The 25,486-nt window shown below is 43.1% G+C and overlaps 1 protein-coding gene across 2 annotated transcripts in view; it reads right to left on the bottom strand.

Moving 5' to 3' along the window:
- The window catches only part of STK32A (serine/threonine kinase 32A), a 163,814-nt gene that overhangs the window by 14,041 nt on the left and 124,287 nt on the right, over window positions 1–25,486 (bottom strand). The window contains exons 7-9 of one of the 2 annotated variants that reach the window (XM_037801990.1): window positions 24,919–25,008; window positions 16,647–16,744; window positions 10,776–10,892 (exon numbers count right to left, since the gene is read on the bottom strand). In XM_037801990.1, the coding sequence (XP_037657918.1) occupies window positions 10,776–10,892; window positions 16,647–16,744; window positions 24,919–25,008 (305 nt within the window). The remainder of the gene's footprint in view (window positions 1–10,775; window positions 10,893–16,646; window positions 16,745–24,918; window positions 25,009–25,486) is intronic. The other variant, XM_037801991.1, reaches the window with a different exon arrangement.

The following is a 25,486-nucleotide window of genomic DNA, read 5'->3' as shown; positions in this document are numbered from 1 at the left end:
GCTGTTTTTACAATTAATCAAAATACATTGAGAATATGGCACAGGTCGGATGTAACTAAGATGACCATCATCGTTCCAGGTTGTACAAACTGGGCTTAATTTTTCTTTTCATTTAACCACTCCAGAGCCACCATAACATCAATCATGTGGCTCAAATGGGAAATACCAGTTCCATTTGGGAATACTCCTGGAGGTGACAGCCCTGGAGCATAAGAGTGTGATTTTTGGTGGGGTGGGTGGGGATGGGGTGGGTGGGTAAGAATGAGCTGCCTTGAAACTGAGCATAATTTGCCTATGGAAAAATGACCCCCCTATTTGTCATCTTTGACATTACCAATGTCAATGTCTCTTTTCCAAAAAGAGAACTTCAATCTAAAGACAAGCGATGTCAGTTTTGAATCTTTAATTTCCAGGTTTTTTTCCTTTGCCTGCTGTGGGGAGCCGCTTTCCGGGTTAAGGCCTAGTGGACACGCCGCGACCTGCTCTAGAGTAGCCCCCGCCCATCGTTTGAGCCAAGATGGCGCCCGTATCCTGCTTCCGCATATGACGCATGAGGCAGCGGTTGCTGCTAGCCTATTGTACACGCTTACGTAGTGCCAGCACATTGGTTGTAACTATTGTATATAAGAAATTACCCGGGCTAGCCTCGGGGAGACAGCCCACAGGGAGCCGTGCCTGACGGCCGCATAGAGGTTGTTCTCCCACGGGGTATTGGGCCTCGTGTGGAATATGTAACAGAGAAAGTTTTCTTCCTGGCTCCAGTAAAAGGCTTGCACTCACTGCCATTGTGTGCCTCAAGTGTCAGTTTGTCTGTGTCTCTCCCTCTTTCCCTCTGTTCTCCTTGCCGGCCGAGGACAGGACGCGCGGGACAGATCGAGAGGGCGCCGGACAAGTGGTGGCCCGTACGGGGAACTCGCGGACTTCCCGCGCCTGATCAGCGCGAGAAGGTGAGTGTTTCTTTTACGTGAGAGTCAGGGCCCGTGGGTTCTCAGGCGGTCCCGGGGACTCGGAAGAGCTCTCCGAGTGGTTAAAGTACAGTGCCGACTGCAAGCATGGGGCAGTCTGGAAGTTCACCTTTGTTGGCTCCTTTAAAAACCCTCCTGAAGCAGAGGGGTATCTCAGTTAAGAAAAGCTCCCTACAGAGGTTTCTCGATGATGTTGAAACTTTTGCCCCTTGGTTTCCCTCCACCGGCAGCCTCAGTCTGCCCTCTTGGCTGAAGCTTGGTCACGATATAGACCGGGCGCGTCAGACGGGCGTTTGTCTGGATCCAGTTCTAGTCCCTATATGGGAGACCGTCCGCGCGGTCCTTGAACTGGAGTCGGCTACAGGCCTAAGTCCGTCCTCCGCCTTGCAAGAGGTACGGCACGCTCTCCAAGAAACCCAGTCGGTGTCATCTGCGGCCGGCTCCCATAAAGGCAAGCAGCCAGAGTTGAGTGGTGGTAGCTCGGACACCTCTGCCTCAGAATCGGGTAGCGATGACGGTGAGGGAGCGGAAGCGCCTCCATTAATTGATTGGGAGGAGCCTCCCGCCCCACCCACGCGGCCTTCCGCCCCGCCGGCTCCTGTCGCCGCGTCACAAAAAACGCCGCGGCTTCCGGTGGGCTGGTTGAGCGGTTCCGCCAAAGGCCCTTACCGAGAGCTCCCACTAGTGCCCGAATCCGATAATCACGATGGTCCGCCTTTGCGGGACCCGGAACCCCTTGCAGGCGGGCCGGGGGAGGGGCATCCACAGCCGTATCCCCCACCTGAATACTCAGGCCCCCTAGACCCCATATCATCAGAATGTGGAGGGAGGCATTTCTGGAAATGGGTCCCCTCTTTCACCTTTAGGCCTTTCGGTATACTAGGTGGGTACCAACCACTTAAGCCAGAACCATCCCCAGAAATGTACCCGGTTATTATTAACCACCAAGGCAACAACCAATATGAAGCATATGATTACAAACTTTTGAAGGAGCTAAGGCAGGCCGTCCATCAGTACGGCCCCAATGCCCCTTATACCCTGAACATGGTTGAAAACCTCTCCGCCCTAAATCATACGCCCGCAGATATCGTTCAGTTAGCCCGTGCTTGTTTGCCACCAGGCCGATTTATAGATTGGAAAGCGTGGTTTGAGGAGTTAGCTGAGGAACAAGCGGCTAAGAACGCAACGGGAAGACATGGCGCGTGGAATACAGACATGCTGTTGGGGAGGGGAGCCCATGCCCAAAATCAAACGCGGTTCCCTCAAGAGGTCTATGCCCAAATCTTCCGTTGTTTCGTGGGAGCTTGGAAAAAGCTGACAGGTGAGGGAGAGGCTCAAGCCTCGCTCAGTAATATTCATCAGGGCCCCACAGAACCTTTTGTGGATTTTGTAGCAAAAATGCAGACTGCAGCCGAGAGAATTTTCTCAGATCCAGGGGTGGCAGAGACTGTAGTTAAACAAATGATATTTGAACAGTGCAATAAAGAATGTAAAGTTATTCTAGCACAAAACAGAGGAAAACAGTTAACGGAATGGATTCGGCTTTGCAGAGATGCTGGCAGCCCGTTAACTAATGCAGGTCTAGCTGCCATGCTAGCCAACTCCTTACAAGTGTCTGCAAAGAAATCTAAAGAACTAGAAATGAAGCCCAGAGGATGTTATCATTGTGGCCAGCTGGGACATATTAAGAGGAACTGTCCCAATAAAGGTCAACCACCTGCCACTCCACAGTTTGGTAGACCATATGCAGCAACCAGGCTATGTGGCCGTTGCCACAAGGGACCTCATCGCGCAGAAGACTGTAGGTCAGCCTTCGATGCGCAAGGTGTGCGCCTTTCTGGCCGTCCTGAACAGGACCCAAAAAACGGGCAGGGGGGGTCCACCCTTTCGGTGGGCCCCCCTGCATGCCATCCGGCGACACAACGCCCGCCCAAATTCGCGCATCCCCTGGGTCAGCGGGACTGGACCTCTGTGCCACCTCCAGACTCGTACTGACCCCCTCCATGGGTGTCCAGTTGGTAGGGACCTCCTTTAAAGGGCCCTTGCCAACAAAGACTGTTGGGCTCATAATAGGGAGAGCATCCACAGCCCTGAAAGGACTAAATGTCATACCAGGTGTTGTGGATTCAGATTTCACAGGTTACATCCAGATTATGGTACAATCTCAGCAAGGTACGCTGGTCATTGCAAAAGGTGACAAGCTGGCACAGCTCTTGCTCTTACCCAGCTTACATACACTCTTTCCGAGTAGACCCAGACAGAGAGGAGATAAGGGATTTGGGTCTTCAGGAGAAGTTTTTGAGGGCCTCCATATGTCTCTGGAGTCTCGACCCATGCTGACTATCAAGGTACAAGGCAGATCTTTCCTAGGCCTGCTAGATACCGGGGCCGATCGGTCGATTATAAGACAACAGGACTGGCCCTCCACCTGGCCGACGTGCAAGGCGGAAGATACCATCAGAGGAATAGGCCAGGTTTCGGCACCCATGCTGAGTGCCGCTGCCCTTCATTGGGCAGACGAAGAAGGACACCAAGGTAGTTTTCAGCCATATGTATTAGCCCTGCCTGTTTCCCTGTGGGGAAGAGACATTCTTACCCAGATGGACGTTACCTTGACCAGTGGTTGCTCCCCAACCTCTAAGCGATTGTTAAAAGGAATGGGATATGTCCCTGGCAAAGGCTTAGGAGCCTCGTTACAGGGACGTGTAGAGCCCATACAAGCTACCTCCAACATTGTCAAGCAAGGCCTGGGTTTTTCCTGGGGGCCACTGAGGGAATGTTCCCACCCACACCCATAAAGCTAAAATGGAAAACCAGATCTCCGGTTTGGGTGCCTCAGTGGCCCTTATCACGGGAAAAGCTCTCCGCATTACACACTCTGGTGTCAGATCAGCTAAGAGAGGGCCACCTCATTCCCTCCACATCACCTTGGAACACCCCTATTTTTGTCATAAAGAAAAAATCAGGCAAATGGAGGTTGCTGCACGATTTAAGAGCCATCAATAATTGCATGGAGCCTTTAGGGCCCGTTCAGATGGGGTTGCCCCTCCTTTCGGCCCTGCCAGAGCGTTGGCCTGTTGTCATCCTCGATATCAAAGACTGTTTCTTTTCTATCCCACTTCACACAGAGGATACCCAAAAATTTGCTTTTACTGTGCCCTCTCTAAACCAAGAGGAGCCCTGTCACCGCTTTGAGTGGACGGTCCTGCCCCAGGGCATGACCAACAGCCCTACCATGTGTCAGTTGTATGTCGCTGCACAGTTGGCCGATACCCGGCAGCAATTCCCCAAAGTAAGGATCCTTCATTAGATGGATGATATCTTGCTGACTCATGAAAGCCCAGATCTCCTTAACGCTGCACTATCACATTTGGTTCTTACACTTAGAGAGGTCAATCTTGAAATAGCCCCAGAGAAGATCCAGATGACCGAGATTGTCACCTTCCTGGGAGCAAAACTTACGTCTACTCAAGTCTCCCCCCAGAAGGTGTCTCTCAGGTTAGATAAACTGAACACCCTCAATGACTTACAAAAACTCATGGGAGACATAAATTGGGTTCGCCCATATCTGAAGTTACCCAATGCCGAATTAAGACCCTTGTTTGACTTGCTTAAAGGGGATCCGGACTTAGCTTCGCCCCGGTCCTTCACCCCTGAAGCGAGACAAGCACTATGCCAAGTAGAACAGGCACTCAGTAATGCCACGTTAAAAAGAATAAACCCTGATAAGCCTTTCGAAGCTTGCCTGCTGCCGACGGTGTCACAGCCCACGGCGGTGCTGTGGCAACAGGGGCCATTACTCTGGATCCACCCCGGAGTTTCTCCAAAAAAGATCTTAGAGCATTACCCTACCGCAGTTGCAGATCTGGCCCTGGAGGCCATCAAGAAGGCCATCCAACACCTTGGCCAACCACCAAAAAACCTTAGAGTACCCTACTCTCTCCCACAAATTGAGGTGCTTACCGGATGCATAGATCAATGGGCTGTTCTCCGATGCACTTTTTCGGGATGCATTAATAACCAATATCCCAAAGACCCCCTCTTACAGTTTGTCACCCAACATCCGGTAATCTTTCCCAAAGTGACTTCGTCTAGGCCACTAGCGAACGCCCTCACCGTGTACACGGATGGCTCCAGCTCCGGTACAGGGGCGTATTGTGTGGAAGGGGACACTCCCAAAACAGTGTTTTTTCAACCACAAAAACCGCAGTGGGTTGAATTGCAGGTTACTATTACAGTCCTGAGAGAGTTTCCTGGCCCCCTGAATATTGTCTCTGATTCCCTTTATGTCGTAAATTCTCTACAAATCCTAGAAACTGTGGGCATTATAAAGTGCTCCTCCACTGTAAGCACATTCTTTCTCGAGTTGCAAAAGACGATTCGTACTAGGCAACATCCCTTTTACACAACTCACATTAGGGCCCATACAGGCCTACCTGGTCCCGTGGCCCAAGGAAATCACATAGTGGATGTGGCCACTCGACAGCCACACGTCTTCCCCGTGCTGACACCATATCAGCAAGCCCGAGAGTTCCACGCCAAATTTCATATCAATGCAGGTACCCTGGCTAAGCGGTTTAGTATACCGCGAGCGGCCGCTAGAGACATAGTCCGAGCTTGTGGAAATTGTGTTACTCAACAGCATATCCCATCTGTGGGAGTTAACCCTAGAGGTCTCGTCCCAGGAGACATTTGGCAAATGGATGTCACTCATCATTCAGAGTACGGAAAAATCAAATACCTGCATGTGTCAGTAGACACATGTTCTCAAATATTATTTGCCTCTGCTGAGACAGGAGAAAAAGTCCACCAAGTCATTGCACACTGCCTTGCCGCTTGGGCAGCGTGGGGCAAGCCAAAAATGTTAAAGACAGATAACGGACCTGCTTATACCAGTAAAACCTTCCAAAAATTTTGTGACAATATGGGAGTACAATTGAAGCATGGTATCCCTTACAACCCTCAAGGACAAGGTATCATTGAAAGAGCACACAGATCTCTTAAAGACTTGCTCAAAAAACAGAAACAGGGGATAGGTCACGGCCTATCCCCAAAGGCTCAACTGTCTGTAGCCTTATTCACGTACAATTTCTTAAATGAAAATTCACAGGGCATGACACCTGCCCTTCAGCACACCACCCCGAGTCCTCCACATAGAGGTCTAGTCCGATGGAAGGACGTCCTGTCAGGACAGTGGCAAGGCCCTGACCCCGTGCTCAGCTGGGCCAGAGGCTCTGTTTGTGTCTTCCCACAGGAACCAGGACGTCAACCAGTGTGGGTTCCGGAGAGATTGGTGAGAACCGTATCAACGCCCGAGAGCGCTGAGAAGCTGCAGCCTGACCAATTGGGAAACCCCCAACACAACACAAGAGACCCAACCTTCAACGCTAATGACGACCAGCAGGATGATGAGAATGATCCTGACCGCCTCCCTGTCGTCCAGGGGGAGGACCGGTGATCCCAACCCCTATTCCCCTATAAATACCCTCCTGATTTGTTTTCTCTTTCTCAGCAGTGTTGCAGTGGTTCAGGGAGAAGATCAGTTCCTCTGGGGCCTCTGGCACCATCCCCCGACGCTAGCTCCCTTTTCTGCGGGGTCCCCCGCCTCTCCTCAGTTTTTCACTCCTAATTTAACTCTTAGCCTCCATCATCTACCTTTGCCTGCCAATGTTTCCTCCATAACCTTCAACGAGACCTTTCCTCTAACCGATGACACGCTGATCCTTTCATTTGCTAATCGCTCTATAGCTAATTGTTCCTGCGCAAACAGCACAAGTACTGCCTGTGATACCCATTGCACTCAGGTGACTTTTGGAGTCTTGCTAGAATTTCTTAATACCTCGGCTGGCTATCAACAGGATTGTGAGGGGTTGCTTAACAAAAATGAGACGAAAAGATGCCTCAAGTTTTCTGGGTTTAGACCAACAGTCCTTAACTGCTCTCGAGATCCTGATGTCCCGCAGCCTCCTTTCCCCCCTTGCGCGCATGATCTGCACAGGAAAGCCACTCTGGAGGACTTCTCTTGGCACAGCTGTATGCCCGTGAGGCACCCGTTCCTCTTAAGTGAGGACTGGTGGCTCTGGTCCGTGCGCCCTCACATACGTAATTTCACAGCAATAAGCAAGATCCGAAACTATACTGAGGCATCGGCGTGGGGTACCGTAAACCAATGTCGAGAACCGCTAATCGACCCCATAGCCTCCCGTATCCAAACCTTCGCTCAGCATTTGGCCTGCAACCCCCTGGGGGCATGTCTGGACCTGCGCTATTTCATGCTATTGAATGGTACCCTTACCAACACGTCAACCGACGCGATGGGTAGCTCTACCACTGCCAATTGTTCTTTTTCGGGTGCAGAGGGAACATATGCTGATAAGAATTGTTCCTTCCCTTTGCACAGGCAGGTTTGTGTGCTCCCTCCTTTTGCCTTTCTACTCTCTACAGAGCCTACCTTCAACTGTTCCAGCGTCCCCTGTACCCTGTCTGAATGCTGGAACGGATTCCCTCCCTACGCCATCCTAACCTACCGTCCCAGCTATGTTTGGGTCCCGGTCAACACCACTGATTGGGTAGGCCCTATTACCCAGGTTGTGTCAACGGAAAACTTTCCGTTTTCTGGGCCTTTTAATCCCTCCCTTAACAGGAAACCGAGAAGTGTCAAAGGCTGGCTGTGGAATCTCGGCGGCATCGTCGCTTCAGTGTTCGTCCCAGCAGTGGGGAATGCGGTGCTTCAAGCCTGGACAACGGAGCAGATCGCCCTGACGATGGAAACAGTCAACACTTTAGCCAATGCCACCCGGGACGCGTTGCACGCCCACAATCTAATGTTAGAGTTGAATTCGCAAGCGATCCAGAAAATGCAAAGTGAAATACAGGAACTTGGACAGGAGATAGATGGGCTCTGGAAAACAGTCGAGCAACTGTGTGACACCCGATGGATCCTTTTCAGACTTTGCGTCACTCCGGTCAGGGCCAATGTAACTGCTAACACCCATAAAGTCTCTGACTGGCTTAAAAATACTTATCTGCCAACTTTTACCAATCTTACCCAGCAGGTGGACGTCAGCCTGGACAAGATTGGGACCGTTAAATTGACCCCCGTTAAGTTAAACCTTGCCAGTTTGGTAACTGACCTGTGGAACCGAGTTACCTCCTGGTTTTCATGGCCCAATCTGACCACTTGGGTTCTCCTCGCTATAGGGTTGTTGGTGGGTTTAGTAATCGTCAAATGCCTGTTAGAACGCTTGTTTCAAGCACAGCAGCAACTGCGCGTTACCACTATGATGGCTATGTCTTCAACCTGTAGTACTTCTGACAGTAGCTTCTATACTGATCGATCCCCGTCCCGGCCACTCGGGGTGGGGCGCTCTGGGGCCAGGTTCGCGGCAAAGTCCATGGCCGTATCCCAGATATAACATATAACTCCAGCAGTCTTAATTTTTGTCTCAGGCGAGTCTCTTAGGCGGAGTCCCAGTTGTGGCCAGACTGGACTCTGGCCATTGCACAGAGACACCTAGTGACGCCTTTGACGCTGGTTGCCACTCTCCTGCCCCAACCGTCTTTCCCCAGTTACGAGGCGAAGTACTGTAGGGAGAGTCACGTTGTTTCCAGCTCACGGGCTCTCCGGTCTCTATATGAGGTAAGCATTCTGGTCGGTGCCAGAGGTTCCGCCGTAAAATGGCAGGGGCCTAGTCCAGACTCCCCAAAGCACCAAAACATGTAGTGGGTCACTCAGGCCCACGGGAGTACACTCATCAATGGAGACACTGGGTTGAAATATATAAAAAAGGGGGAGATGTGGGGAGCCGCTTTCCGGGTTAAGGCCTAGTGGACACGCCGCGACCTGCTCTAGAGTAGCCCCCGCCCATCGTTTGAGCCAAGATGGCGCCCGTATCCTGCTTCCGCATATGACGCATGAGGCAGCGGTTGCTGCTAGCCTATTGTACACGCTTACGTAGTGCCAGCACATTGGTTGTAACTATTGTATATAAGAAATTACCCGGGCTAGCCTCGGGGAGACAGCCCACAGGGAGCCGTGCCTGACGGCCGCATAGAGGTTGTTCTCCCACGGGGTATTGGGCCTCGTGTGGAATATGTAACAGAGAAAGTTTTCTTCCTGGCTCCAGTAAAAGGCTTGCACTCACTGCCATTGTGTGCCTCAAGTGTCAGTTTGTCTGTGTCTCTCCCTCTTTCCCTCTGTTCTCCTTGCTGGCCGAGGACAGGACGCGCGGGACCGAGCGAGAAGGCGCCGGACAGCCTGCCACAACCTGTACAATTTTCTCTCATAGGAAAAAGGCAAGCCCAACACACTTTGAGCTACTGCTACAATTATTCATCATCTTTTTGGTAACATGGGACTTGAAAATCTGATGAAAGCTATGGATCTCATTTGTTCAAATATTTCCAAATTTTGGCAGGCACCGTGCTTGATGCTGAGGACACATGGTGAATGAGTACACCATGGTCCCTACTGTCTTGTAGCTTAGGCAAAATGAACATCAACCAAAGAATCATGCAAATGAAGTGTATCATTTCACACTGTGAAAAATACTACGAAGGAAACAGTATTATCTGATCTAATTGTTTGTAAACAAACAAAACAAAAAAAAAAAAAAGAGGGACATAATCTAAGAGGAATCATGGAAGGCTCCCTGAAGAACTGATATTTAAGCTGAGATCTAAAGCTGTGCTTCTCAAACCACTATGTAGAAGGGCCAGTTATTTTTGGTTGCTTTTTGTTTGCTTTAATTCCAAATCCATTAAAACCAACATGTGGCCTTATTGTGCATGGCCAGTGTGCATCTCCACACCACGGGCCACTTGCCCCTTGAGTTCAACATCACCCAAACAAGCCTGTATCCTGTTCAATGAGACAAGTCCACTGACCATGTGCTCAGATGTTGAGCAATGTTAAATTGCTTTAAAAGTTTCTGAACACTCACCATCAATTTCTTTACTTTTCATGGACCTGTAGCAAACAATTCCTGGACTAGAACCATTCAGTGAATCTCATTGAGAGGAATGAACTAAGGGATGGAGGAGCTGGGGACTGGGGCAATGTTCCCGGCAGAGGGACAAGCATGTGGTGAGAGAGAGAATAGTATGTGAAGGCAAGGAACAGGAGAAGGAAAAGAAAAAAAAGAAGGCCAAAGCAGATTGTACATAGTTAAAAGGAGGCCAAAAGCCCCCCTCCCCCAAAAAAAAGCCTGAGAGGTAGTAAGGACCCTTATATCACACTCCTATTTTGATCTTCATTCTAAGTACAATGGGAAGACACTGAACTCTGTTTTGAACAGATCACTATGGGACAGAGTGGAGAACAAATGAAGTATGGATAAAAGTGTGTGCAAGCAGTCCACTTATTAGGCAAGACTTGATGGCTGTTTGAATTGGGGAGACAGCAGTGAGATGGAGAGAACTGACAGATTCAAAAGATATTTAAAATGAAAAATTACAGAACTCGGCGATGGACTGGATATGGAGGTGATGAATGATTCTTGGGCTTCTAGCCTGCGTAAATGGATGGATGGAGGGACCAGTCCCTGAGAGAGTTAACATCAGAAATCCAGGACATGCAAAGAGAGAAAATTTTCCATTTTGGACCCATTGAGCGTGAGATGGCTTTGGGACATCCAAGGGGACATGAGAGTTGGCTTAATGAAGTCATGTGTTTGAAAGTTGTTAGCTGCAAAAACCACCTAGAGACAAACATTATCACGACGGCCTCCAATATTGTATACTAGCTTCTCATCTCAAACCCAGAGGGCATATTTCCTCTGTCACTTCCTTGTGTCATGCAGTTCTCCTTACCTTTTTAAGAAGTGACACCATTTCCTGTGACCAGGCAGAAGGATAAGTCACAATAGTGGTCTCGAACATGTGCACAATTTCCTTGCTGGAGGTACTGGAGCGAATATGATATGGTCTCTTAAGGGGCAGAAGAAGTAACAGTCTTCATTATTTTAGGGTAAAAGAAAACAATTGTTTTGCAAATGTTTCTAAGCTAAATTTTCAACCAATAAAATCTGAATGTCAATTTCTAACACTTTCCAGCTGATTGTTGTATTGTCATATGTGAATATGGTCCCATGTTGCCTGATTTCCTACTTTTAAAAAGAGAAGTGCCAGAAATCTATCATTTCTTGTAAAAATCTCTTTATTTTTAGACATTGGTAATCCCACCAGGCCAAAGAAACCATTTCTGTGGGCTGAAACAATCTTTGAGATGCTACTTTGGAACTGCTTTATAAGGTTACTCATATAAGAATTTACATAAAATGTTGGACAAGTGTTCAATAAATGGAAGTTTAAATGAATTTTAAGAGTTGATTATAAAGATATCCAGAGTTTTTTCATATTAACTTCTTCATTAGTTTGAATCATGATGAGAACAGAAAGTTGCCTAGAAAAATTCAACCCCAGTTCCAAATACTGTGATTTCCTGGTCCCACTGAGTGGGCTGGGGAATTTTAGGAAGATGCAAAAGCTTTTTTATTTTATTTTATTTTTGGGAGGAATAGGTTCTTCTATAGGTTAACTTACGGAAATAGAAATTAAAACAAAACAAACCAAAATTGTGGATTTGTTACAGCTTTCACGGATGTCCACTAGAGGGCAGCCTCTATCGATGTTAATTTCTTTATTAGTAAAGGAACACTAAGGCGAGGATTTCATCCTTTTTATGTGAACTATGAACTATTTTAAAGCCAGAGATTATACCATATTCACAGTCTTGTCCATGGGACCTAGCACCTAGTAGGTTCTCAATATTTGCTTGTTGAATGAACAGCGTCTCCTTATTAGATTAACCAACCATGGGACACACACATTAATCAAGAGCCTGGCCCTTTCCGGATGTGTAATGAATGACTGTTGACTGATGAACTAAATTGGAGGAAATGGAGGGTTTAAGTTTTGTGCAGTTGAAATCAATATTAAGAGGTAATACAATGTAATTCAGCGTTTGAGCTCTAAAGGCAAAAGGATGTGAATGCTAAACTCGGCCACTTGATTTCTGAGTTTCAGTTACTTCATCTGTAAAATGAACTACCTCAGGAGACCGTTGGGAAAATTAAACAACATGATGCACGTAGAGTTCTCAAATGGTGTCTAATACGTAACAGACACAATAAAGGTTGCTCTATTTTATTGTTATTGACTCAAGAGTAGAAAAAGGACGGGTGTGAATGTGAACAGTGAATGTGAACAGGGCAAGATGGAGCCCTCAATAAAGGAGAAGTGAAGAAAGGCTTCACTCTACATGGGGTATGTCAACATCAGTTACCCAGGGGAATATGAGGTGCCGGGAGTTGACCTCTAAAAGGGTAGGTAGACTACACGTTTGTCTTTTTTCAAGTAAGGTCTAAAAACACCTGCCACATATTTTTCTTCCCTCAAGACTGAAATAAAAGACCAGAGCTAAATTATGTGCCTTGGTAATGGTATAGTGGAAATAACTAGTGTAAATGGATTTCAGACGAGGAGGACTAGATGCCTTATTGCCACGATCAGTATTTACTGACTGTTGAATAGCCGAAGGACTGTGGGTCACTCCATATGATTCACTCCATGGATAACATTAAGAGTTGGGGCAGGCTTGAGATAGTCAAGCTTCCAGGGTTATATATCTATGTACATATTTTGGTTGTTCTTTTTTCCTTCAGTTTTCTTCTTTCCTTCAAACCACTGACACTTCTAAACCTATTGCTTCTTGGACATCTAGAAACACAAAATGATTTGATAAATTTGAATGAACTGATGAATGCCACAAGCAACTATTTTCCCCCATTTGCTTAGAAGTCAATGATTAAAATTAGCATTAAAAAATCTTCATAACCAGCCAATTAATTAAAAATAGGCAAACTGCCTTTTGTGTTATACAATAACTTATTTTTCTAGTTCTAAAATTTAAAATTCATGTTAATTCCTCAACTACCATAATTGTATATTTATTCATTATCAAATATTTATTGAATGTCTAGTCTGTTCTGGAACCTCTAATGGGCATTGGAAATATAATAAAGAACAAGACAGAAACGACTTCTATGTTGGTAGCACCTATGGTCTACTTATGGAAACACTTTAATAGTTATTTAGACTATAATCACACACACACACACACCACCCTACTATTACCCCCCCCCCCACACTTTTAAATGAATGAAATACAATGCATATAAAGATACAATGACAGGATATATTGAACAATTCTAAAATGGCATATAAATTAAGACAGAATATAAAGAATGAACAGGTTGGAAAAGGGGTCAAATGTTAGATGGAAGCAAATGATGTGTCATGATTATAGTCATATTTCAGAAGCACAGAAGCAAAAGAATTGCAGTTAAGAATGCACCATCAGTGCAAAACCATGCACTGATCATAAATTAAATACTTATGGGGAACATAAAACTATAAAAGACATGGACCTTGCCTTTACAACTGCAGTGGGGTAGCTGGGAGACAGAGAGATGACACAGCAGGTCAACAGCTAAGGAGCACAATTTTCAAGATCATGACCAAGCTGAGGAACGAAGGGGGAGGTTTTCAATCATATTTCCTCTTTGAAGCAATATATTTTCTGTAAATAAGAATTTGTAAATGTGGAAGAAAGGGTTGTTCAGCAGGTTTCCTCTGTAGTGCAGCTGTGGTGATACTTGTAATTAAATGTTGATATTTCCTTTTCTTCAGATTAGCTATATTTTGAAACATAATTGCATACAGCCTCTTTGGTGATTCTTTCCTAGGATGTGTCAAAATTGAATTGTGGTGTCTTTTTCTGCCAGTCAGTACTCATTTATTACGTACCTATTAAACATTCAATACTGTGGATAATGCAAAACTATTTAAGACATGGACTTTGCCTTTAATGACTTAATCTAATAATACAGGAAAGATAAAAACATAAAAATCTATATACTTAGGGAAATTTATACGGGTTGTGCATTTATAAAATGGATCTAATCCTTAAAGACATAATAGATTTTCTTTTTTTCTTTTCTGGTCTAGAAAGTTGTACATTGTATCTTATTAAGTAAAAATAAATGTCTCAGAAAGGTAGAGTATATTTCCATTTTTGCTAAAACAACAATAATAATGTGACCAGAGATAGAGAGTGATAGATAGATATGTATATGCGAAGACATATTATCCTTATAAGAACAGAAAAGATTTGGAAGCAAACCGTTAATTCCAGGAAGCAGGATCGGATGGTCAAAGGGGGCTTATTTCTTAATTGGGGATTTTCTTTACCCTAGAGACTATGGACGATTTTCCTTTTATTTTGTGCTCTTCTCTATTTTCCGATAATTTTAAATTCAGAAGAGTCATAAGAGAGGTAAAGTACATAGCATTTTGGAAGAGATGCAGAGCACATTAGCTAAGAGTTCAGAGAAAGTTTCTTCAAAGAAGGTGATGGTTTGTCATGGGCCATAAAGAATGGGTAGCACTTGACTATGAAGAGACCTAGAGAAAGGCCTGCCCCACCAAGGACTAGCCAGAAAAAATGTACGATAGCTTAAAAAGCATGTCCTTTCTTAGAAATATTCAGTATACATTGGCTGTAAAGATTCTGAAAACCCTGCAATTAAGACACATCCTTAACTTTATTCAAACTCATTTTATCAATCCCCAAATTTAATTGAAGAGTGATTTTTTTAAAGATCACCAGGACTTACCTTGGGAACTATCTTTCTAGGTGAAAGAACAAGAGGCAAAGAAAGCACAAAGGATACTTTGGGAAGGGGAGGAAGTTCAAAGAGGCCAAAGTGAGTTCACGAAGGCACAGAGCTGAAGCAAAAAATCTAAAAAGTTAACTTGGTTCTAGTAAAAAATGCCAAGCTAGGAGTCTGAGGGTTGCTTGAAGGTTGGTTGCATGTCTTGTGTATGTGGATTGGGGGTGAGGGAGAGGCTAAGGCTTGTGAAGGGTGTGTGTGTGTGTATGTGTGTGTGTGTGTGTGCACGCACACATGAACTACTGGCAAGCATTTGCTTGAGCAGGAAAGCTCAGATCCATGCTATAGAGAGATCTAACTGACAATGGTGTTGTATTGTATCAGATCACAGGGAACTACCACAGAGGTAAAATAACATGGGAGGGAGAAAAACTATGTTCTTGCAAAATTCCTTCCAGGGAGGTAAGACCACTTTTAGATGAGTGGTACATAAATACAGTGCTGGGTGAGGGAAGGGCATGTTTGAGGAGTAACAGGCAGCTGTTTAGTTTTTGATTCACTAGTCAGCTTTTGCTTTGCTTAGTGTGTAATAAAAGGTAAGGAAAAACACAATCGCTCTGAACCATAGAAAGGTATGAAAATGACGAGTGGTGGGAGGGCTTGCTGGGGAAAACTTGGGCATGAGGTGGGACAGAACAGAGATGTTTCTACTGTTAGGCAGATGATGTGAATTCTCTCCCCATTTTTCTTCATCAGTATCACCCCCATTTTTTCTTCACTGGATTTCTTTAGAAAATGAGACAAAGTCCACCCAAAGCGGGAAACAGGGAAGAGCTGGGGCCACCCATGGAGGATCTGCACATATCACTTACAAAGGGAGTCCTCTTCCCATTAATTTGAATAACTCATCAAAATTTAAATATGCTTAAACAATATTTTTAAGATAATGTCCTTGGGGAAGGGGGAAGTAAAACCATGAAAAATTAATGGTTAGGTGTGAACTGCACTCTCTGGAGTGAAAGAAACAGATACAATGTGAGATCCGCCTTGGATCACTTGAGAAGGGTTCATCTTTGCTCTCCTGGGCAAGATAAAGCCACTCGACCACTGTGGAATAGCCCCAACTTTCAACAGTTGTTCTGATAAGCAAATAAGCCAATAAACTGTGAGATGACACTTTAATGTAGAAAATCATGATGGAGCAATGTGGAACCCACAAAGGGGACTGTTGAGGGCAGCAGAAAAAACGACTGTAAAAAGTTGGGATGGTTTCAGTATCGGGATGATAACTCGAGACCCAATCCTTAGCTTCTTGGGTTGAGCAAGCTCCTAAAGTCAGGAGGTCAGCAGTCTTCAAACCCCTGGTTTTAGAGAAATCACTGCTTGCACCCATCATCAGCAACTTGCGAGTATACAAACTTAGGGGATACTTAACATTATGCAACGGTTTGCAAACATTGTACAAAATACAAGTCTTATCATACTTGTTTTATTTTTTGTACACTTTTATTAAAAAAAACAAAAATAGTTTCTTTAGTTCAAGAAATGTTTCCTTTAGAGAAGAGTAGTCTAATTTGCCACAGAATCCAGAACCTAGGAGCCAAATGACAGCCAGGAATCCAACAAGCAAGGCATAATTGTGTTGTATTAATAATTCACACTCACCTTGGTGAGATGTGTCTGAATCGGAGTGCTGTATTGTGACAGCAAAATAACGTTTTTAAACAGACAAATATATTTACAGAACATATTTGTGAGACGTATTGATTTCCCTACTTTGGGAGTTTATAATAACCACATTATTCATTCAATTTTCTTGATCTGCATAATTTAATATTAACTCACATGCCTGGTGCCATATGTAGTGACAGTGAATTAATCTGTTCACAAATCACAAGGGGTCTTATCAACGCTCAAACTGCTTGGTTCTTAGCAAACAATCTATTCTTTCACTCTAAAATGGAACTCAATGGAAGAGTGACCAAAGGAAAATTGAAATCTACTGTACCCGGCCTCTCAGCAGCTCATAGGCCGTCACTCCCAGAGACCACCAGTCAACAGCAAAGGAATAGCCTGCTTCTCTTTGGGAGTTGAACATCTCAGGTGCTGAAAAACACAGAAAAGTTAAGCCAGCTTACTCCCTGAGACATTAACAAATCTACTTCCCCAATATGTGCCCCCAAAGGGAATTGCCAGTATAAAGGGTGTAACCACTTTTATGGATATTTATCATCCAGTGCTAGATTGCTCACAGCAGGCAAAAATTTCTAATTTTCGAATCTCTCTCAATAGCCTTGTTTGTCACCAATACACACATGTAGGCACAGGCCTTTATGGGCAAATTCTTCTCTTATTCAGATCATGTACCTATTAAAAATCGGGTCACATTGGGCTTCAACAGCACTGTTGACCCTGAAATCTAAAATGCTGAGATGATGTTATTCACTGTCTTGATTTGAAAGGTTTGTGCTAAGGAATCTAAATTTGTATTATGGCTGCAAACCCTGTTCCAGCTTGTGGTGCACACTGGATTGGGCCTTCATCTCAGAGTCACCTGGAAGAAGCAAGGGCAGCACTTGCAGTCTCCTACTGAGGGGGTGTGGGGGGTGGGTTGGGAGGGAGGAAGAGAAGAGAGAGTGGGAACTCTGGGAAATATGAGGATTTAAGATAGTAGTGGGGCATTTACACTTTGTATCCACAGCTCCTTGAATTGTCTGCAGAGGAAGGCAGAAATACAGTCAATTTTACCTCCAGAGATGACCCCCTATTTATGCCCTCTCTAAATATTTTGACACACTGTCTTCTGTAGAACCTTCTACATACCATTCCAAGGACACCCTTAACTCCCGAGGGGTGGAGTAAGGGAGAATGAGCACAAAGCAAGGGTAGGTGTATTGTTGACTTATTCATTACTGCATTCCTAGTGCCTAGTACAGAAGCTGGCATTCAGAGTCCATCAATAGAATTCTGTTGAATGAATGAATCAATCTGGCATGCAATGGTTGTGATGATTAGCACTGGAGCCGCAGGGCCTGAGTTCAAATCTTGCCTTCACCACTTATTGTGCGTGACCCTGCAAAAGTCAGTTGGCTGAGACTGAGACCCTCCTGTGCAAAATCACAGTAATAAGAAGGTAATCTTGTAGAGTTAAGAAATTAAATGAAACAATGCACGTCAAAATCTCAGCACAGTGCTTGGAACTTAAAAAGTGCTCAACAACATTAGGCAAACAGCTGTAATAATGGGGAATTTACCTAGCCAAAAATCTACACATGGTTGATTCCAAACCTCCTGTACTAAGTGCTGACTCTGAGCAAATGATAGTGGTGTGTCAACGGCCCTGCACACACAGACTTGCATGCGGATTACATATCTTTGCCAGGTCCAGTGCAATCAAGTCGTTTCTGAGCATTACCTTGAGGACATCATCCAAACAGACAGGGAGAAAGTTGATGTCCCAATGGTCAGGACTGACCCTGAGCATAAGAGCCTGCTGCAGCAGGACTAAGTATGCCTCCTTCCCAGGTGAATTCACCTTTTATGCATCACTGCATCCTTCCTGCAAGTCACAGCTCCCAGTGCAATTTGGGAGAAAATGGTCCTGGCTCCTCAATATTCCCACAGATGGGAGAGAATGAACAAAATTTTTGCTTTTCCTCATCAATACATCACAGCAAGTCATCACAGATAGTCCCCCACGAACAGACATCTCACCTAGAAAAGCTGCAGAGAAATTTGAGGGATAAAGAGACTCACTGTACTAAGAAAACACTTATCAGCAAGAACATTACTCTACAAAAGCTGTATATTCTGTCCTCTTGGGTCTCTCCTGGAGTATGTGTATTCTTTTTCTCCTCTTCTAATTGCTCTACTTCCAGTCATGAAAACGTCTAGATCTACATTCATTCATTCAACATTCTGCTGTGCTAGGCACTGAGGAAATTTGTTAAACTTTAAGAAAAAACATCATGACAACATACAAAACCATGACAGATGGGTAATTCTTGGAGTCCCAAATAGCTGAAAAACCTGAGTAGGTTTTCATCAAAGATCCCCTCCCCCTGGAAAATTACAAGTAGAGTTGGCATGAGACCGCATTCCCCTCAAAAGAATCACTGAGTGTTTTGTTTGGTTTTGTTTTTAAGTATTATTATGCATACTTTCAATAAAGTAAATATAATAGAGGAGAAGAATTTAATAAACAGCTGTAAGCAAATGCCCGTGTAACCACCACTGTGTCCTGTACTGATTACAACCTCTTCTTCACTTCTAGAACTGTCTTGAATTTTATGTTAATACTTATCATGCTTTTCTACATAGATTTACCATCTATAAATGCATTTCTAAATAATCGTTTAGTTTTGCTCATTTTAGTTTATTTAATATGTGTATTAAATCCTAATCCCTGTATACTTTGGTGTCTTGCTTTTCTTGTTCAATGTTACATTTGCAAGATTTATCCAAGTTTGTGTATGTGGTTATGCTTTGTTCACATTCAATGCCATAAGAATATACTGTTATTTATTTACCTGTCCTATTGGTAATGGCCATTTGGGTTGTTTTCAATGTGGAACTATTGTGAAAACTGCTCCGGTGAACTTCCTTGTACATGTAAGATTTCTATAAGGCTTTAGGGTATTTTCCTGGGAGTGGAACTGCTGGTGATGGAGATGGGCATCTTTTTAGACACTAGATAATTCCAAACTATTTATCAAAGTAATTAGACTAATGTTTTCTATGATCAGCAGGGTATCAAAGTTCCTTTTGTTCAACATCCTTATCTGTACTTGGTTATTAATGGACCTTTTGATTTTTGCCAGCCTGGTGAGTGTGTAGTAGTGTTTCATTGTGGATTTAATTGGTATTCCCCTGATCACCAATGAGCTTAACCATCTTTTGATATTGACTATCTGGCTTTCAGATTTTAAAAAAAATAGGCAGTAGATTTGGGTGAAGACTTATAAAGAAAGGGTCCCAAAACTAGTCTATAAATTTAATGCAGTTGAAATAAGTCAGGGGACTATATAAAAATGATTCTAAAATTCACCTACAAGAAAAATAGTGTGAATAATGAAGGCTATTTTGGAAAAAGAGTAAGGAGAGAGACTTGCATATCCACTTATTATAAAGCTACAATAAGTAAGATTTGAAAGCACCAGAATATGCATGCTAATACATACAGACATTTAGTTTATGATGAATATACAGTATTTCAAATCAGCATGGAAAGGATGTTATTCAATACATGGTCTCAGAACAATTATTTAATAATCTAACAAAAAGTAAAGTCAGATCCTTACCACATATCTTCAGTCGAAAATAAATTACTACTAGATTTAGTTAAAAATGAAACCATAACAATAATAAAAATATTAGGTAAATATACAAAATCTGGAGGTAAGAAGGTCTAGCTAAGCATAGCACCAAAGGCAGAAACCATAAGTTACAGAGACTAATAGTTCTTTATGGCTAAAATGCCATTAAAAATAGCAAACGAAAAACTTGGAAATCATATTCGTAACAATATACTAGGATTTAATATTTTTAATATATAAAGGGCAATACTTATTTATATAATCAATAAGAAATAGCTCAATAGGGAAAAATAACAGCCTAATAGAAAAATGGGCAAAGAACATGAACAGACATTTTACAAAAGAAAAAAATCAAAGAAATGCAATTTTAACATCACAATGAGGCATCCTTTTTACTTATCTTGGGGAGATTAAAGGCACTGAAAATTCAGCACTGGTAAGGATGCAGGGAAGTGAATATCCCCAGACACTTCCAGAATGAGTGAACAGAAATCCACAAAGACTTTCGAAAGAGAAATGCACTCACAGATACACCCTTTGACCAGGAATCCTTTTAATGGGAATTTACCATGAAGAAATAATTAATTTGCAGGACCTAATTTTGCTATGAGGATTTTTTCACAAATGTATTTATATTCCTAATATTCAACAGTAAAGAACTGGTTAAATCAATTTTGATGTAGCCCTATAATTGTATAGCATGTGACCATTAAAAATGACAGTTACATTTACTGGCATGGAAACATAAATAAGATATAAGTTGTCAATATTCAGGCTCTGAAGTCAGAAAGAAGTGAGTTTCAATTCTGACAGAGGTGTGTTGATTGACTTAAGGTAAAGAGTTAACACCCCAGAGCATTAGGAATTAGGGATCTGGACCCCTTATGACTGTATCCTTAGCTGTACCTTGGGCAAGGCTCTTACCTTTTCAGTTCCCTCATCTCTAAATGGAATAATGATAGTATGTGTCTCACAAAATTGTCTTTAGGTTTAAATGAGGTAATCAGCACACTTACTGCCTGACACAGATGAAAAGTGCAACAGAAGTTAGCCATTAACCTTCATTATTGTCACCATCATCAATGTCCCAGGCTCTAGATGTTTTTAGACTTGGGTTTAATTTTTCCCTCTGCCAGTTACTTGCTATGGGATTATGATCAGGTCACTCTCTCTCCCTCTGGGCCTGATTTTTCTTATCTATGAAATCAAGATAATAGCAAAACCTATTTCATAGGGTTGTTTTGAAAATTTAATGATATAATGAATGTAAAAAACATACAAACTGCCTGGGACATAATAAATGCTCATGATATGATAGTGGTAATTGTTATTATCATTTTATAAAGTGAAAATCTAGGCTACTGAAATTCAGTATGATCCAACTTAAATATATGTGTGTATGCATAGGAAAAAGGTCTGGAAGGAAACCATAAATATCTTTGGGTAGAGGATTAATATAACTTCCCTTTTGTTTATCAGCATTTTATATTTTTTTCTAGAGTGAACTTGTATTATACATACATATATATAGACATACATATATTTTTTAATTTGGAGAAGGATAATGATTTAATTGGTTAAATTCTTAGCAATCTGGGTTATATTTGCACAGACTTAGGAGGAGGAAGAAGGAAGGAACACAGTGAACAGGAGGGGGCATTAGGATGGAAATTTATGAATAAAAAGGAGAAGCTTCCTTGCTTAGTGGAAGGGGCAGGCTGCTCAGGTTCTCATTTCCAGAACCTGGGACTGCTGTATGATATGCTCAGCATCTCATATTAGTAGGTATTCCTATCATCTTTATTCATTATTTCACCCTAGTTTTTTCTTGTTTTTCTTTATAATTTTTTTTTTCTTTCTGGTTAGTTCCTAATTGGTACCCTACAGAAGCACTATGAAATGTGTGCTGGTGAATACCTTAAATAAATTTTACCAAATTATCAGGAACATAAATTTTTTAAAAAAGAAAGTAGACTTTCACCCATGAAACCTCTTAGAAATACTTCTATCCAAGAATCAATGGCAAGGGCAGCTTCTGAATATAGAGATAAACTATGACTGTCAAGATAACTCATTTTGGAATAAATCAAGAAACATTTCCAACAGGTTGGCCTACCTAAATTGGTTACCATTTAAAAATCACAAACAAAAATATCTTGGTGACAGGAAAGTCTCTCTTTAAGGGAGAAGTTTGATTTCTGAAGTTAGCCAGAGCTTGGTGTAAATCTAGCCTGTGCCAATTATTAGCCATGTGATCTTGGGCAAATTACTTTGCTTTTGATTTTTCTCACTGTAAAATGGTGAAAATTGTAATTTGTCTCATGGGGTTGTTGAGAAAAATAAATGAGTAAATGATGTAAAACACTTAACACACTGTCTGGTACACAGAAAGCTTTCAATAAAAATTAGTAACTGTTAATTATAAGGATGAAGGTGGGGAGGTACATAGCGCCTAGCCTAGATGCCAATTTCCTGGTTCTATGTTGTAAAAAGAGTAGAAATGTCAATTTTGAAAATAATTAAATTATACAGATATCGTATTTAAAATCACCGGGGAGAGAAAAGAAAGGTGGCCTCGCATTCCTCCTCTCACCATGGAAACCAGCCCTAGAAAACCCAGATGCACATTTTCTGATTTGTCTCCAAGAAAATAGCCCTTAATATGGAAACCCAGGAAACCTGGAGACTAAATTCATCGGACCAGCAGGTTCCAATATTCCTTTTTATCATTTGAGTACCATGAATTGTAGGCAGAAAATAGACTGCATTATATGTGTCCATTATTTTAGATATGACAAAAAGATTCATTCCCTCCAGTGGTAATTGGAAGACACGAAATTTGCAGCTGTTCAAATATCATACAAAATAAGGCACATTTTTCCTACAGACAATTTCTTTCTTTTAGAAAGAAAGGCGGCCCTGCATGTAGGTGTTCTCCTTCCCTCTCTCTTTCTTTAAATTACATGGAAAAAAGAATGAAATATTAAACGAAAGTGGCATTGCTCTTGGCCTTGATTTGAAGGTCAAATCTTTTGCCGCTTAGTGACTGCTCATACCTAGCCACAGCTAGTCAGGCCACCTCTGACTTAATCCCACCAGTTTGACCAGTGATATTATCTGCTTTAAGCATCTCAACTAATTAGAGTAGAAGCATGAATAGTTTTTATTCTTCTGTCTTCTGCCAGCAACTGTGCAATGCCTAGACACCTGTTTTTGCTGGGTATAGGGCACTTTTATTGATAGCTCAGTTGGACTGCCTAATAAATTTTAATCAGTTTTGCTTATTACAACATACTTTAGATACTTTAAAATTCAATTGTGTGAAGTTTAAAACTAATCTCATATCAGGTTCAAAGCTCCCCCCACCCACCCCTCCAGGCTGGATTCTGCTGCCTTGGTATGGAGATGGTGGACTGATCTGGCACTCAAACACCTCCCTCTCCTTTTTTCTAGAAAGTACTATCAAGTTTTAAGGCATGGAGAGGGACAGCAGAGGCATCCTAACACAAATGCTCTGCCTCTGCCCTTGAGCCAGGTTGCTGATCTAACAGTTGCTTCTACTAGCTGACATAGCTCATGGTCTGTGAGAAGAGGTTCTCAATCCTGGCTGCATGTGGGAATTACCTGGAGAGCCTTTAAACCACTCTATACTGAGGTGTGCCACCCCTGGAGATTCTGATGTCATCATCGGGCTGTTTTGGGACTGCCCGTGTCTTCTGTAAACCACGCTGACTGGAGACTCCCTCCCTTCCATGCTCTGCTCCTGGGCATTGGAGAGGCCCTTGAAAAGCTGGACCACATTCTCTGGCCAACCTCCCTCCTGCACGGCTGCATGCCCCTGTCTCCTGCTGCTGTAGCCCCTAGCAAGACTTGCACCCAAACTCATCAGCACTCTATGGTCAATGCAGGCTCTGCTAGAGCAGGAACCAGTCAGAAAATCCAGTGACTAAACAAACACCCAACCAAAAATGCAACACTAGGTGCCCCTTCTTGCCTAAAGATAATACTCTTGAGAACTAACTCATTTATCTTCAGAACAGCAGGAGAAGAGAGGTGAAGTCCCTCTTCCTGGATACTGTATGCCACCCAAAAAAAGCAACTGTTCTCCCTTTTTGTTTCTAGGTATGGATGGGAGATAGGGTTAGTTCTGCTGGAACGGTGTCTAAACAGAGATGGTTGGCTCTAACGACTAAACTTGGCCTTTGTAGCTAACTCATGACTGTTAACCCACCACAATTTAACTGTGAGTCCTAGCTGATAATTTTGGCACCTAACCCTATCCTTTTAGCCTCCCCTTGAAATAACTTGAATCTTCAGTTCCTCATCTCACTAGAAGAAGGATTATAGGAAAGACATTTAACTTCTGAGACTGACTTTCCTTATCTTTAAGAAGGAGAACTTACGGGACTGTTATGGCAATAAGACAAAAATCATAACTGGGAAGGCACGTTGTAAACTTTACAGTCCTATACGTGCAATGCAGTGTTGCACGTAGTGGTTATAATAATACTTTTCTTACTTATTACAATCCTACTTATCACTTCTTCTTACTTCTTTGTTAGCCTCTATCTTCTGTCTTCTCCCACTAGAACGTATACTCCATGACATGGAGACCTTTTCTGTTTTGCTCACGACTGGGTCACCGATGCCTGAAGCAGTGCTGAGCACCTGGAGGCAATGAGGACATCTTTCCTGAATTAATTAATATTCTTTGTTAGGAAGTGGGGATGTAGCTGACTTCATTAATGCATAAAATAGTATATTCAAAATGTGATCTATTGGCCTCCCTGGATAGAGATCATTCTGGGTGCTGGTTACAATGGAGAATCCTGCGGCTCACTTCAGACCCATGAAATCAGACACTCTGCAGGTAAAATCCGAGAGAGACTTGTTTTCTCTAGCTGCAAATCTCTACCAAGGATTGGACCTGTATTAAATGGTGACCACAGAAGTGGACGTGCCTACCCATGTAAGGCTTGGTGCCAGCCATGGTGGTGATGTGCTTCTCCTTGGGCAGTGTGGCCGCGATGTTGAAGTCCGTGATGTGCACGTGCCCTGGTGAGAGAGAAGGACACAGAGTGTTAGGGCCCATTCAACCAGGCTGCAAACTGAAACAACTGGAAGCTTCCTCTATTGATTCTGGGATGCCAATTGTAATTGGGTACAAGCAGAGAAAACTCAGTCATTCTGTCCTCAAGGTCAACATGGTCTTAAACCAGAAACCCTCCAGCAGCAAGAACTGGAGATGCAAAGGTTAGTATCTGATTGTAAATTTGTAGTTAAACCTCAGAAAGTGCTTAAAGGCTTATGCTCTGGTTCTAAGTAGGGAGTTTATCTGCAACATTTTAGGTTGGTTTGGCCTGTGTGTACCAGCAGGAGGCAGCCAGGAGCTATTCAAAGTGTCAAATTTCCAAGCATCTCTTATGGGATCATATTCATAAAAAATAATTTTCTTTAGATACAAACACTGTTACTACCAAGCTGGCACTGGTGTAGATACAGATACTTATTTCATTGCCAAGAAAGAGATCTT

The sequence above is a fragment of the Choloepus didactylus genome, chromosome 13 (genome assembly GCF_015220235.1).
Source record: "Choloepus didactylus isolate mChoDid1 chromosome 13, mChoDid1.pri, whole genome shotgun sequence".
Taxonomy (NCBI): Eukaryota; Metazoa; Chordata; class Mammalia; order Pilosa; family Megalonychidae; genus Choloepus; species Choloepus didactylus.
Note: the sequence above shows the minus strand (reverse complement) of the source record. Positions and strands in the feature narration are given on the sequence as shown.